Source organism: Pelmatolapia mariae, linkage group LG1 (genome assembly GCF_036321145.2).
Source record: "Pelmatolapia mariae isolate MD_Pm_ZW linkage group LG1, Pm_UMD_F_2, whole genome shotgun sequence".
Taxonomy (NCBI): domain Eukaryota; kingdom Metazoa; phylum Chordata; class Actinopteri; order Cichliformes; family Cichlidae; genus Pelmatolapia; species Pelmatolapia mariae.
In genome coordinates this window covers 20,975,289-20,991,856 of record NC_086227.1, presented here as the reverse complement: position 1 = coordinate 20,991,856, position 16,568 = coordinate 20,975,289, and the positions used below count along the sequence as shown (strand labels likewise).

At 41.8% G+C, this 16,568-nt stretch overlaps 1 protein-coding gene across 1 annotated transcript; it reads right to left on the bottom strand.

Moving 5' to 3' along the window:
• Window positions 1–5,774: 5,774 nt before the first annotated feature.
• Window positions 5,775–15,786, bottom strand: LOC134643232 (switch-associated protein 70-like). The gene is made up of 12 exons (XM_063495544.1): window positions 15,652–15,786; window positions 13,515–13,655; window positions 11,842–12,015; window positions 11,532–11,756; window positions 11,096–11,242; window positions 10,873–10,981; window positions 10,505–10,686; window positions 9,685–9,792; window positions 9,096–9,262; window positions 8,644–8,842; window positions 6,730–6,826; window positions 5,775–6,056 (listed from the first exon to the last, which is right to left on the bottom strand). The coding sequence occupies exons 1-12, from the start codon at window positions 15,745–15,747 to the stop codon at window positions 5,938–5,940; spliced, it is 1,764 nt and encodes a 587-aa protein (XP_063351614.1). The 5' UTR covers window positions 15,748–15,786; the 3' UTR covers window positions 5,775–5,937.
• Between the last annotated feature and the right edge of the window lie 782 nt (window positions 15,787–16,568).

Below are 16,568 nucleotides of genomic sequence, written 5' to 3'. Positions count from 1 at the left end.
TGGCAATCGAGTCCTAGCACTTGCAGTATGTTCCCTTCAGGATAAACAAAAACAGATTTGGTCATCTTCTGGCTTTTCATTTAGCACTCGGCATTTTAACTTCTTCTGTACTCTGGTTTTATGACTTATTATCTGTGATCTCAGAGCGTCAGCTCTGTCAATAAGGTGAGTGCTAACACACCACAATCACATGATGAATTTCATAGGTTTGTAAACAGGTTTTCTAGAAGTACAGTGAGTACTGAATGCTGACCTTAGCAGTGAGTTCAAGGTAAAAAAAACAAAGCTGCTCATCATTTGCTGTCGTGTCACACATAGGATAGAGTCATAGGATACAGGAAGAACTATTTGTAATTTCTGTCCTCATGTGAGCACCTCATCTTCAATAAAGGATTTCCTATCAATGAGCAGTAATCAGACACCCCTTCAACTGATGTTTTCTGATCTGAGCCAGCAACAGGGCTTGGAGAGGATGATGATGATCTATGTCTCACTTGCCAACAATGAATATGGGACTGGGCAGGAGCCCCAGCTCAGGCGCTGTGGCGCCTGGTTGGCGGTGCAGAACAGGACTCCTGTGGTCCCTCGAAGGTTTGATTCAGAGAGGAAGCTGAGGTCAAAAGAAGAGCGGTGAGGCACTTTTTTGGAGGGAAGTGGTGAGTATTTGTCAAGCAATGCAATCTCCCAGCTGGCTTGTACTGGCAGCAGGTGCAGAGCTGCAGCAGGCCAACATCTGGACAGAGTCTATGACACGTCATATTTAGCATTTTGCTTTGGGTAAGGGGATTAGGACCTCGGCCTGCTAATACTGGGATGCAGCGGAAGTTATCCAGCAAGATTGTGTGGAATGGCATGATAGGAATCATCTTCTCCAGAGATAAAAATGGGGGTTTTACTTCCTTAAGACGGGATTGCACCAAATTCATGCACATCAGTTGAATAAGTATTTTAGGATGAAAACTCCAAGCTGTTATATAACAATAGCATGAGGTGGTGTACATTACTGCCTGTGCAAGTGATTTCTTTCTCAACATTTGAGACAAATTACTGATGAAAACCTCTATTACCCCTACAAGCAGCAGTGTTTTAAATGCATTGCTGTGTAACAGTGATATTGTGTAACTTGGCTGCATGTGTCTTGAGTTCACTGTGATTAGTCTTGGTTGGCTGGAAGCGTGCTGCTTCCACATCAAAAGTGGTCTATAAATTAAACATTGCACGTATCTGTTGGTTTTGGATCGCGCTCTTCGTGTTTAGTCACAGCTGCAGTAAATGCTTCTCGTCCGATAAAACATCTCCAGAAATAAGCTGATTGGCCTTTCCGCAGGCCCCAAAAATACCCCAGTGACAGATGATCCTGATTTATTTTATTGCTCCTCCAAGGCTAATATCCATGTAGCCCTGTGGCTGCAATGAATGCCTGCTATGTAGCAATTTTTACATGAATGTCATGTCATGTAGGCAACTTGAGAGTTCATTCACCGCTGCTGGGGGTCCTTCCCGCTTCACAAACTTGCGGGCCTCTCTGCGGGCACCTGCTCCAAAATTCAGCAGAACACTTCCAAACGCTGATCTCACTTAGCTTGACACACATCATCGAGTCCCACCCTTGGAAATCAGGGTGATGTCAACTGCGGGCAGCACATGGGGGTCTAGATTATCCAGTGCATGAATCAACCGAGCTCCAGATGATCTTATCCAGACACCGCCCACTCATCCATGAATAGAAAAGCACAATAAACATTTGATTTGTATCGTTAAGGGCTGGTGTTTGCTTTCGTGACTGTTTCTTTGACCCATTTTGAGTGATTTATCTGAGGCCCTGATGTTTTTCACTTGCCTGTGTAAGTGACCCACAGTTTCTCTCTGCAGCTGAACCCTGAGCCCATTCAGCTATAGAAGCGCTCAGGGCTGAGGTCACTGTGGGAAGCCATCTAACCCAGAAAACAGGCATCTGCCAGACATTTTTTCACCAGCAGACAATCCCATAAAATGTTCCAGTTTCAAATCAGTCTCTATGAGGGCGTTTTGGAGAGGAATCAGATGGATTGGTTATGGGCATTAGGGTGCTATTCGAACACATGAGCTTGAGGGTGAGACAGCTAGAGATAGCCTTTACTTGGAATGCAGAGGGCTTGTGCAATTTAGCTACGGAGATGAGAAACTCACAATTCTGAGAATAGTATTTGCAATAAAAAGCAGCACATTTTTCTCAGATTCTGAGATATAAATACTTCTTAAAAACAAATGTGGACACCAAATCTGTTTATCACACAGCAAACCCTGTTAATCGTATATCATCATGCAAGACACCCATAAAAGCAGAGTCTGTGTTGTGTTTAGTTTTTTTCTACAATCCTACTTACATTATTAGCTCAGAGCCTTGACTGATCTGTTTCTACACCTGATCTTATCAGTGACCTGCCAGTATAGAGAGATGTGCACGGTGCTGACTGTTAGACCAGTGTATGAATGCAGGTCGTTATCTCATCTCCTGAACTCAAAATGAACTCGCCGTTTCCTTTCAGAAGGACAAATGAAGGCGACTTGCTTTTTTACTGGAAACTATAAACGTGCATTGTGCAGGCGAGCTGCCTGGCTGGCAAGACGAGAGACAAACAAGTGCCCGAAATGACAGTTTGATGCCGAAACAATGTTCCTGCAATGCTGTCTCTGTTTTCACTGAAACATGAGGATGAAGAAGACAAAGGTGAGCAGTACGTGTAAGAACAGTGGTTCTTTGTTGCACAAACTGATGTGTTTTGACACCGAGATGCAGACCTCACCGCTGCATGTCACGTGCATCAAGTGATTCATCTTCTTTAGTGGTTACTGGAACAATGAAGTCATGTTGTAAAGCACCTACAAGACCTGTTACACGATCAGACAGGTAACCAGGCCAAGCGCTGATCCAAAGCATTCTCTCTGATATTCATTTCAGCGTCTGCACCAGCCAAAGTGGAAGTTTCTGGAGTGATGCTGCGGCTGATAGTCGGCCCGCTCCGTGACACTCAATCTGCCGCAAATCAGATCAGTGCATCCAATCTGCATTGCTTTTCAAGAAGTCTGAATGAAGCTACCTAACTGAAAAGACAAGGGTTGGGATAAAAAACAACAAAAAAACAACAACAATAAATGGGTTCTGTTATTGTGTACTGTTTGTTTGTGTAGTCAGGCTCTGGCTCCATGCGGTCTTAAAGAATCGCAGCTGGGTGAGAACGACATGTAATTAAACTAATGTCTTTGCTACCTTTGGCAGTAGTTTGCTCAGAGTCCAATTAAATTCATATTTGGGTAGTGACTCAAGTACTTCAGCAACTTTATCTCTATTTTGAATCAGGGATGCCTGAAACTACAAACGGTTTTGGGCCGTATTATTTCACTTTTACTTTCCACGCCCTGTTATTGTTTTCATGCTGAAAGCTGTGAAGGCATGCCCAGGTGATGTGTTCACCAGGCTGTTCAACATTCGTGGAAGAACTGGCAATGCTCCGAGCTCACTCACCAGTAAAGCCTCCCAATCCCACCCTGAAGAAGAATCACTATGGCAATACCTAATACAAATACATGATATAATATGACATATGTCCGATATACAAGTCCAGACTAACTGAATACAAAACCAAAGCTGAAATTCCCGTGATTTCCTTTAATTCGAAGGGGGGGGGGGGCGTCACAGTGAATTCGTTTTAATTTTTTTCTAAGTGGTCTCAACAACTAAATATCTCCCCCCTGAGTAATTTTGCTGTTTCTCTAACAGCCAAAATAACATTTTTTACAATGACAGCAGGCTTATTCTTTACAAGCGACAACCATGAGGAGTGCAAGGAACACGGCTCCGCTTAAGCCTGAGCAGTCCCCGTTTAAAGCTCCCGTCCCTCCTCAGAGTATGACTGAGGATCGTGTTCATCTGCTGACACCTGCTGGATGTTGTTCAGTGTGACTGCAATCAAGTAGAAAATGTAAAGCTGTTTGGGTTCTTTAGTTACTTTTCTACATTTATTTGTAGAAAACCTCTTCTCAAACTGTGAAATGAGATCAGCCACGTCCACAGTCATGAAAAAATTGCTTTAATTTGTTGGTTATAACAGACACAATTAACTCATCTAGAGTTAATGACCTGGGACAGTATAGCAAACATTTCTGCCCACATATCCTCCTAAATCTTAGTAAAAAAAAACAAACAAAAAAACAAAAACTGAACTCTTTTTCCTTTTATGTTACAATAAGTCTTCTAACAAGTCAAAATATTAAAAAAAATTAAAATTTTAAAAAAAGCAAAGTACTAACATGAAATACAGCACATGAGATGAGAATAAAATCTAAATAAAATCTAAAACGGAAAACTCAAATGAATAAAATAAAAAGGTGGATGTTAACCTGTAATCAAATTAACTCAGCTCATCGCCTCTTTTAATCACCTCTCAGGAGATGGTTGTTATTAAATTGGAACATCTTTTTCCAAGGTAACAAATAAACTTCTGAGGCTTGGATTTGATTTTTTGTTACAGAAGAAAATTACTCGAAGCTCTACATCTACAAGTGAACCAGAGAAGTAAACCAGTTTTTACCTTTTTCATGTGGTTTGGTGAGTTCATGTTATCAAGCGCCTTTAGACTTGTGACATTTCATTACAGTCAGAGGCTGTGAAAGAAATCAATGCCTGTTCACTACTTTACCTACTTTTTCTGTCTGCCATGTTTGAGTGTGTTCATTTAGTCTTTAACTGTAGACACTGGGATAAAAAGTAGAGCGGAAGAGTAACTTGTTTGCATCCTAAAAGCAAACCCACAATCATTGGACAATAAATTGAGGACGCATACCTTTGTATGACAGGAGCTGACACAGAGGACTTAAAATTAAGATGATACATACGGAAAAAAGAAAAAACACCCTTTTACATATCGGGACATACTAAAAATAATATTCCTTAGGTCTTAAAATGAGGCAAATACAACCTCAGATGCACAACGGCACGTGGTCTGTTACATCGTGTCATTATTCATTTAACAAAATTAAGCCAAAATGCAGAAGCAGTGTGCGAAAAACTAACTACACCCTTACTGCTTTCATAGGAACCAGCAGCAGCCAGATGCTGAAAGTAAAATGCACTTGATTAACTGATCGCAAGCAAGTGTGAGCACCTCTATAAAAGCGGAGGCTTTCAGGCTTGCACTGCAAACAAGGGACCTGCACATCTTGCAGTTATTGAGCCGACTATGAACTCCTCTAAGCGCATTTTGGACTAGTTTCTGCTAAATAAATAATGACAAGATATAATCTGTCGTGTGCTGTTGTTCATCCCAGGTTGGATTTATCTAATTTTATGACCTGGCAAAGACTACATTTTATTTTATTATGTGCAGATAAGTAAAAGTTTTGAATTTAAAAGCAGGGTTCTTTCTTCAACTCTTAACTATTACATGAACTATGTAGTACAGTAATACTCACTGTGAGCCACATATAGTCCACTTCGATCTTGAGCTTTAAAACTTATGAAAACACAGTTAAAAGGTTCAAATCTATGCACTCTTTCACATTTTCCAAAGTTGTCCAGCAGCCTGAATTGGAGTCTTTGTCTTTGGGGCCTTATGTTTGAAACTCCTGCTCTACAGGATGCCAGTAATTTGCAAAATAAACTAATTAAAGAGTGTGCACCTATTTTCAGTGTTGTAGAATATATTTAAAATGTCATCATTTGCAGTTAATGGTACTGAATACAATCAAATTAATCTGGATTTATCTGTTATATGGGCCATTAGCGTCAACATTTGTGTTAAGTTGTGAGCATTTTATTATTTTTATTGTTTTTTAGGTATATGATTACCTGGCCTCCAAAAAAAGGCTATCACTGATAGTGTTTCTTATACAGAAACTAGCAAAGCAGTGAACAGTCGGGTGACTTCGGACACAAACACTGAATTATCCATGTATAAATCACTGAGTCTGAGCTCCCTTGTTCTTACGCTCCTGCCACAACTTCTTCTTCAGATCCAGCTCAGTGTCAGTGAACGATGCAGGACCCCAGTTAGTGATCCTCTGCGGTTCTTTGTGACCTAAAAGAGAGGGTCAAAAGAAAAGAGATGAAAAAATTATAGCGAGATGTACTGACAAACCGATCGCTGTTGTTCCTCTTTTTTTCTGCCGAATAAGAGAAAACATTTGTGCCAGGGGCGTCAAACTCATTTTATACAGCTTAGTGTGAGCTTGGCTCTGCTAGTCTGTTGCATAACCACTGAATGATTCCTCTTTCTGATAAAGGGCTTTCAGAAAATATTAATGAACCATCCATTTACAAAACTGACAAAGAGCAACCTGAGATTATTTCAACAACATTTTTTAGTGTTTCAACATTCAGTCAGTCCACCGACACTACAAATAAATGCTTCTGTCATAAATCGAGGGCTCCTTGGCTAAGCTGCCTTACTTCGGTGTGGTCTGGCATGCCGCGGGTAATTTCTTTATTACCAAGAGTGCCGTAAAACTGACAACGACTCAGACCTCTGGCTCGGACTAAATTAACAGTTCACAGAACCATTCTCATAACACGACCTATTCTTAATGTCTTGTCCTGCTGCAAAACACAGAGAAGAGTCCCCAGATTTTTCCATACTTCTCTACAATGTGAGAGCTCGCCAGTCATTCATCAGGCTGGACTGAAGTCTTAGACGATGCTACCTCTGGCCGGTGGAAATGGAAATGAAATTTATAAACGAAGAGCCCTCCTACCTGGCTGGATAAGACGCACCAGCCCCTCGTGCTTGGCCACCTTGTCTTTCCAAGTCTTAGTCTTGTTAGCTGCTCGCTCAAGTTTCCTCGTCACTTCCTGTATGTGAGGTAGGAAAACAGGTGTATGATTAACTGTTTCTGTTCTCAAAAAAAAAGATTTTCAAGTGTTCGAGTTCGAGATGTGCATGTGCAGAGGAAGGATAGTGGATATATTGTACAAAGGATGTTGACAATGGGGCTGCCAGGCAGGAGGAAAGGAGAAGGAGACCACAAGCAAGAATCATGGAGGTAGTGAAGGAGGGTTGATGTGACAGAAGAGGAAAAGAGTGAGGGTATAAGAGGCACTGCCCTTAACTGGTTTAAATCTTATCTCGCTGACAGGTCATTCTCGGTTAATTTGGGCAACTTCTCATCTTCCTCGGTACCTGTACGCTGTGGTGTGCCTCAAGGATCTGTATTAGGCCCTATTCTCTTAAGAGAATAGGGCCTAATACAGATCTATATCTGCTCTAGCAGATATATTATTAGCAGATCTAGATATAGATCTGCTAATACAGATCTATATCTGCTCCCTCTTGGAGCAATTTTTGAGAAGTATAATATTGCCTTTCATTGCTATGCTGATGATATACAGATTTATTTTGAGATTACTGACGATCTTGCTATGTCTTTTCACTATTTTCGTGAATGCATGCGTGAGGTTAAAGATTGGTTCAAGAGTAATTCTCTTGTCCTGAACGAAAAGAAAACGGAGATCGTGGTGTTCGATAGTAAAATCCCCCACGACCAATTGTGTGCTGCTCTGATGCCTTTTGCTAGCTCCCCTTCTGATTATGCCAGTAATTTGGGCATATTACTGGATAGCTCGTTTAAATTTGACAAGCAAGTGTCTGCCGTAGTGAGGTCTAGTTTTAATCAGCTGCGCCTCATTTCTAAGGCTAAGCGCTATATTCCGCACAATGACCTGGAAAAACTTATTCACGCATTCGTGACTTCCAGGTTGGACTACTGCAACTCTCTTTACATTGGCCTTTCCTCCTCCCTTCTCCTTAGATTGCAGACTGTCCAGAATGCGGCGGCACGCCTTTTGACAGGTAGCAGGAAATTTTCTTCCATCACTCCTGTTCTTGCTGGCTTGCACTGGCTGCCAGTTAAATACCGTATTCAATTTAAAATACTACTTTTCACTTACAAAATTATTAATAATTTGGCGCCGAGCTACATCAATGAGCTTCTTAGGTTACACACTCCTGTCAGAGCACTTAGATCTGCTACCCAACTTCTTCTGGAGCAACCTCGTTCTCGGCTGAAGTCTCGCGGCGACCGTGCGTTTGCTGTAGCTGCCCCAGTCTTATGGAACAATCTTCCTGTTGCTATCCGGGCGTCTGAATCTATGCCACTGTTTAAATCACGGCTGAAGACTTATTTATTTAATCTTGCTTTTCCACCTAGTTAATCTTTGGTGTGCGTTGGTACATTTTTATCCGTTATGCTTGTTAACTACTTTTATGTATTATGATTGTCAAGGTTTTATAATCGATACGTGCCAGGTCCTTTCTCTTTTCCCTCCCATCTCCTTTTTCCTATTTTATTTTTTGTCAAGCACCTTGGTATACCCTTGGTTTTTTAGTGTGCTTTATAAATAAAGTTTATTATTATTATTATTATCAGATGGAGGCAGGTGATCCTCTGCGGCGACCCCTAGGGGGACCAGCAAGAAGAAGAGGAGGAAGAAGAAGATAATCTTATCACAAGCTTTTTCATTTGGCCTTTACTGGGGGTCAAGATCATGCATGAACAAATAATGTAAGTAGTGCATTATGGTTTTTAATCTTATTTTAAAGACGCTTGATCAGACAGTAAGGATATACGCAGTTCTGTGAGATACATGGCCTTTGTCTTCTGAAAGCCGACCTCATATTGCTTCACTGCTCCCTTCCGCTCCCTCTGCAGCCTCTCCAGCTGCTGCACGGCTGCTTGCAGGTCTCTCTCCTTGGCCAGCTGCTCGGCCATTAGCTCCTGCTTCTCTGCCTCGGTCTGAGACAGCGCCCTCTGCTGCTGCTGTTGGATCCGCTCCAGTTCTGCCCTCTTGGCTGCCTCCTCTTCCAGCAGGCTACACATGAACACACACCAAGCATTCCCAAGATATTGTTTTCACTTTTAACAGACGGATGGATGGAAAATCAAATAAAATGATCACATAACCACAAAGTGACTGAGTTAAAAACTAGTAGCAGCCTTGGTAAGACTTCAGGTCAGTTAATCGGGTTCACATTGGCTCAAACAGGGAGCTGACATCACCAGATTTACTTCCTGTATGTATCCACATGCCGTGTAGCATGTGTGTGTGGGCGTGTTTTCGAGACCTGGCCTGCAGCTTCCGCATGGCCTCCTCATCCTGCTTGGCCTGCCTCTCATCCTCTAAGGCCTCCTCCAGCCGGTGGTACATGTCCTCCAGCTCTCTGACGCGCTGCAGGTACTGCTCCAGTTCACTGGACTTCTGGGCCACCTGCTCCTCCATCTGCTGACGCACCTGAATGAGTCAAGACACAAACACACGCACAGTCATCCACATTTTTAATCAATGGGCTCTTTCACTCAGAGCAATTATCTACACGTCAACTGTTAGTATGCTCTACTGCAAAACAAATAGTCTTTTATTGCTCTACAAAGGCATTTGTCTGTCTTGTTTTTCAACTTGGGGGGGGATGATTAACTTGTTGCCTCATCTGACACTCAGACCAAAGATGACTCAGCATCATGCAATGGATAATTTGAGCTTTTTTAGCCTTTGTTTCCCTTTAAAATACAGACGGCTTAATCAGACACTCAAAACCAAGAGACAGAAAGTCACCGTTTACTGGACACGTTTCTTTTTCTTTTTTTTACTTAGAAAAAAAATACATAAAACTGTGTCACCGTGCAATCAGGTGTTGTGAGAGGCACACTAGTTACCATCTTCTCTCTCTCCAAGTCCAGTCTGTAGCGATCCTGCAGATCTAACTGAGTCTGCTTCCTCCTCTGCTCCTCCAGCACCGCTTTAGCCGCAGCCTCTTCCATTTTCTGCAAAACCCCCAAAAAAGAGGAAAGAGCTGCTTGACTGGAAGCCACATTAGCCTGCAGGGAAGTCCTTGACTGGTTTTACTTAAAGCTGAACTTCACACAAGCAATGCTAGCATCTATTTCTAGTGCAATTAGCGATAGGTATATTTTGTTAAGTAACACCAGGGTGTGTTTAGCAAAACAATTAAAAAACAGCCATCTGGCAGAGTAAAAGCAGAAGTGAGAAAGTATAACCTTTCTAAAGTTCTAAAAGAATCATACACCCAGGCCTGCCACTGGATGCAGGTGTCCATGACTGATATATTCACAAACAGTAGTTTGCATAGCAGTTTTGTTTCCCTTTTTCACTGTGAGTGTCACATTAAACTCTCTGTGTTCTTAAAAAACAACAACAGAATACATGGAAATAAATAGGAAGTGGACAGCACCATGATTTTCTCTGGAACTTAAGTTACACAGTAGCAGTGCTTCAACACATTTCATTCTCTCCTGGATTAGTTTCAGGACCCCAGAAACAACCCCCCAAAAAAGAATCTGTGTAGCATGAAACAGGTATGAGTCATCTGAAATATATATTTTGTTAGGTTTATAAAGGCTTAAATCTTCTAGGCTCTGTTCATTGAAGAGCAAATGTTACTGTAACCAAGGCAGTCATAATTCTTCCTCTTGCGTGACAGGGCTTTTAGAGTTTTTAGTTGACTTAAGCACAGACCATTCTCATGGCTTCCAGCTCTCTCTGTTTGCTCTCATTGGCCGCCTGGAGTTGCCTCATTCTCTCTGCCAGGTCGTTTTCCTCCACCTGCTGCCTCTGCCGGAGCTCCCGGCGCCTGAGCCGGGCCTCGCGGTGAGGAGACAGCAGCCCCAGCCTCAGCTGCTGGATGCACGTTTGAATAGCTGCCACAAGACAGAGTCACCGGCTGAATTATTCCCACGACATTTAGTCATTATGGATTTAACGTTGAGTCAGACACTGACATTCAAAAATTCAGAGGCAACATTAAAGAAAATGAAGAGACAGTGATGATGAGACCTTTTTATGATGAGGAAGTTACAGAGGGCCGGAAAATGATGAGTCAGTACCTTGAATCCACTCCTGCTTCTTCTTTTTATCTGACGCGCTGATCTCAAAGCTTTTGTCAGCACACTTTATAATAAAAAGGCATTTCTTCCCTTCTTTATCTGGCAGCGACTGCAGGAGAAAGAAATATTAGTCGCTGCTATGAAATTTCATCTATAGCGGATGCTCATCATTTTAAAGTCTTTCGTTTAAGGAACATGTAGGACATGCAGCTCAGCTGTTTACCTCCACACAGCAGCTTTGGTCCAGAATTATGTCTCCTTTCTTCTCCTCGAGATCCTCACACACATAGTACGACAGTGAGGTGGGTCGGAGGACGAACCAGCGCTCGGTCCAGTTCTTCCTGACGTGCCCCTTTTTCATCATGTATCCCTTCAAAACACAGTGTAGGAAAGAACATATGAATACAGTAGCTACACTGGAAAGGTTAAAAAGTCTCTTGCAAAGGGCTGTCTGTGAGGGTTAGTGTAGCCAGAGTTTGCAAAGCCACCTAAAGCATAATGCAGTGAGAGATGAGGGAATTTGCATTGAGGAAGCTGCCATTTTTATCTCAGTGGCAGCAAAACCGTAAAAGCTCACGGTTCAGAGAGATTTTAGACGGGAAATCTGAAGCTGCAAATATGAGAAATACACAGTATAACAGATCAGCATCCTCTCTGACCTCCTTGAGAACGTCCAGTATGAGCTCATTGAAGACCTCATTGATGCCCATGGACAGGATCTGGCGGTTTAAGCCTTTGCTGAAGTAACCCATTCCCACCAGTTCGATCAGCTCCCAGGCAGTCAGGAAGTTCTTCGAGTTCTGACGCTGCTTATATTCTGCAAAGCTCTCTTTACTCCAAACAGTCCCCATGGCTTCTGTGAGCTTTCGCAAGAAGTACTCGATCTAAGGAGATATGTAGAAGCTTTACTTGAAACTCAGAGCTTTGGTAGAGGGAATGGTTAAACATTTCAGACTACGGGATCCTCACCTCTTCCATGACGATGACTAGCGGGTATCTGTCCTCTGACAGAAAGTTGAAAATGCACCACACTTTGAAAGCGTCATTATCTGAGATGAGCAAATGTTTTGTGTGTATATTTTTCTTGTAACAAAGTGTCCAGCACATCCTGTTGAACTCCGTTATGTCGAAATCCCCACATACCTGCGATTAAAAATGCAGAATTCAGTCAGATTCAAAGTCGGAAGCACAAAGGATCAAGGGTTTCGTGTTTACAAATGCTAAGCAGGAGACTGCTTAGAGCTTTCAAAACCTCGAGTCTGCAGGATGTGAGGTGCAAACGTGATGTAATTAAATGCCTCATTTTTATTCAAGTCAGAGCCTACGAGAGAAAAGCGAGAAAACAGAGAGAAACCCGAGCAGTTTCCTGGCTCGGTTTTATCAAACTTTTATAAATTGCACATGTTTGTCGTGTGTTTGCCGCTTGCTAAGCTGCAGAGCAAAGACACAAGGATCCACTTGTGCCGAGAGTACGTGAGGATGAAACTCATTTTATTCACAGATTTCATTAACATTCATTAAACCATTATTGCATTGGTTAAAAACAAAACACATTGCTACTCTGTGTGCACTGAGCAAAACAGACCATGATTAGTCATCGTTTTCAGTGCCACAAAACCGTGTGTGAAGTGTGTGTTGGTAGGTTTTTACTATTTTTATTGTATAACTGACTACTTTTTTTTTTGCGTTTTTAATTTTCGTCCTACAAAGCCTTTTGAGGATTGTTCCTGGCAAAGTGTGATATCCAGTGTAAATAAAAGCTTTGGCACTTCTTAGTGTCGACAACACGATGCATCAAAGGGCCTGTTTGCAGTTAGCTTTAAAATGCATGACGGGTGAGCAGTTCACAAGCGCACAGCATCAAAGACAATGAGCAATGTTATGTGAATAGTCAAACCACTTGTTTAAGGTTGGGTGACACATTTGACCATATGTCCTTTTTCTAGACATGGCACGCTTTGAGATGTATGCACACGTACAGTAGCTTATTAAGATTTTTAATTTAATTTAAAATTCCAGCCCATTGCATGGAGGGCCTTCAAGCACTTGTTACGTGAGCAGTAAAATATGAATACAACTTATCAGCTGGACAGCTTGGAGTCACGGGTGTAAATGACGATGTGGAGCAGATGTTTGCTGGTGAGACACATTTTAAAGTGTAAACAAGGTCAAAAACTGCTGAATACTAAGAATTTGTATCATCAAACAGGATGACGCATTTGTCATCCGAGTCTTGTCTCAGAAGTCTCAGCATTCTTGCACAAGATGCTACAGCGAGTGAGTCAGAAACCCGTCATGTTAAAGTGAACACTGCATATTCCAGATTTTTTATTTTGGTGCATTACTGTCTTGACTGGAGAAGACAGTAGGTGAGAGAAAGTGAGGGAAAATGATGCACAGGAAAGTGGTCTGGGGCAGGCTTAAACCCAGGAGTCTGCAGAAGCCTCACCTGGTTAAGCCAGGTGAGCTATAGCGCAACCCTGTGATCAGCTTGTGTTCACAGTCATTGTTATTCAGCGAGCACTAAGAGAGTGTCAACATGTCATAGTGTTTAACTGACCAACTTCTAGTTTTCACATCTCTTAGAAGTCTCAAGTATCCATACTGAGAACAACATTTGAACCAAGGCTCTTTGCTCCCACCTTGTCAAGAATAAACCTGTTGAGGTAAGGCATGTAGCCCTGGTTGGAGAGAGGCCCTTCATCGTTATCTTTGAAATGCTCTTCAAGGGCCACAGGGTCATGTGGGATCTTCATCACTGTGCACAGATTATGAGACAGCACCTGAAAAACACAACAATAAATGGACAATAAACAAAGGAACAGATGCTGCCAGGCTTTCTTGGATATTTTTATGGCAGTCTTGAAAAAAAAGTTCTCCAGGTTTTCTGAAGGTCTTTGGATATTGGCTGCTTTTTCACTCCTTTTTCATTCAGTCCTTGTATGAGACCATTTTAAGAAGAAATGTTTTTTTGTTGTTGTTTGTTAAGCCACTTACTGGTGACACATGACTCACTCAAGCATAAAGAAGGCTCTAAACTCAAAGTGTTGTGAACCAGTGTTGTGTCTACACCTAACAGACAACTTAGCAAAGAACCCATTTTAAGATAATATCTTTAGGCACTTTGTTAATAGTGACCTGTCAGTGCCAGACCCAAAAAACTATCTACAGCACATCAGTATCTGAAAGTCATGTCCTTAAGAGAAAAGAAAAACTCCAGTCTAGACCCTTTAGTTGATTCTTCTACTGTTTCCTGAAGCCTCATCAGAAATGGTCTCAGTGGACGGGTGGATATCAAGAACCCGTTCTTAATGAAGGGAAACTACAAAAAAATCAGTGGTAACAGATGTTATTGAGCGATGAATCCAGATTTGAAATTTATGTTTCAAACCATCATCAGTATGTATGGAGGAGGCAAGGGGAGAGAGGTACAACAGTGAGTGTCTACAGTCATCTGTAACACAGGGTGGAGGCTCTGTCATTGTGTGAGCTGCATTTATCAATATAGAAAAAAAGCACCATCAAATTTGAATCTGTTACATGCAATATCATCTGGAAAGCATCTGACTGGCACTGGATTAATTGTTAAGAATGACAATAATCTCAAACACAATGCCAGTGCAGTAAAAGCATACCAAGGTGGTTATGCTTGGATAGGATAGACACAATGAAACACTATGAGTCATGGATTGGCCTCCCCAGAGCCTACACCTCAACATTATTAAAGCAGTGTGGGATCATCCCGACAGAGAACAGAAACAATGAAGAGCTTTAATTGTCCTTCAAGAAGCCTGGGGAAGAATTGACTTTCAAGTTTGTATGAATTTTATAAAATGTTTTTGCTTCCTATTCCGCATTTCCACGTATCATTGCACACGTTTCAATAAATTGCTCCACCTATTTCCTATTTTCCTAGCAAATACAAAGATGAAGGCCAGCTTTTGGACAGTACATTACCTCAACATATGTCAAATTACACTTCCTCAAAATAACACACACGAGGTTAAATTAAAGGTTAGGCTTGGGTTCACTCTCGCAGTTCTCATGTTTGCAGACATACATGCAAAACACTTCTAACATTTACAAGCACTGCTGACCAAGCGTTAACTCCAGTTCTTGAAGATGAATGTTCACTCCTCAGAACAAAGCTTGTCCCTGGTGATTAGTGCGACTGCGTTAATGCACAAGGGTACAAAAGGTTTTATGGCTTCGTGTGAATAGTTCAACAAGCAGTGTGTATAAATACAAGTCCATAAATAGGGACTTTTTCAGTTTTCCTGGCTGTGCTGCAGTGTCCATATGTTAGAGATGAAAAACCCTGCAGGAGCCTTGAAGTCAGACAGTGTCTTTGTCAGGCTGGGCACACAGACAGCAGAGCCACCAGGCAAACAAACTTAGGCCCAGGCTGTCATACAGTAAAACACCACCTCTTTCTACAGTGGAGCAGCCTGAAACTGGATTTTCTTTGACAGTAAGAGACCTTGATTATATGTTTAAGCCCAAGTTTGTAACAATCCCTGCACTCAGCATAATTTGTGATTGAGGGAAACACGTATAAAATTGAGTGAAAGTACACGGATTTACTTTCACTAAGTTTTAACTAAGTAAAACCATCTCAGCCGCGTTTATCACACATAAAGTCAGAAAAAACAGTGAATACAGGAAGTGTCATTGATTCAGCGGTTACGTTACTGAGTAAAAATAACGGCAGAGTTTAAGTATTAGTGTCCTGCAGAGGAGGCTCTGACTTGGAAGAAGAAATAAAGAACCGAAACGCACCTTTAACTGAGACTTGGAGACTTTTCCACGCTGATCCACGTCCAGGGCTGTGAATGCGTGCCATATGGATTTCAAAAGCTCCTCTCGCAGCCACATTTTGTCCCTCAGCAGCACCGCAGGAGGTGTCTGTGTGTCTCTCCGTCCGTCTCCCTCTCTGCGTATGTTTGCGGGTTTGAAACTATCCGCCTCTCAGAGAGAAGCGCTGCGCTAGAGGCGCAAAAAAGGGAGAAGTGTGATAGCGCCACATGTTGTTTAGTTTTTTTAAATGCGTCCCGCCAGTGGAGGTCCTAGCCTGTTTGGCGCCCTGGGCGAACACTCCCTCTGTCCCCCCCCCCCACACACACACACATAAAACATATTATGGATTGTACATTAACATAAAACTTGTTGGAACCATACTGAATTTCACCAGAGAAACACACACATATATGAAGAGAGAGAGAGTATGCATACTATGCAAATGGCTACCAAACAGCCATCATAATTCGCCATACAATGAGAACAGGACAAATCAAGAATTGACAATGACTAATTAATATTGTGCTGAACACACGCTCTTTTCTACTCTGGAATATTCTCATCAATTTTCTTGATAATTATTTATAATCACCTCTGTTAATCCTTGATATTTATAATTGAGTGATCTGTATGTATTAGTACTATTTCTTAAATGTGTAAAATCTGTAACATAAGGTATTGTTTGGAGTTTAGTCTGTTACTGTTACTATTTTTACCATTTCTTCTTGGAGCAATTGTAACCCACATAATTTCCTTAGGGATTAATGAAGTATTCTGAATATGATTCTGATTGTTTCAGGATGACCTGCCATTATCCAATGACACATCTGCTTACCTGTATCTTTTGCTCGTTTCTCCTCCTCTTCTTTTCTCTTTTTTCTAAACTGAGCACCTGATGG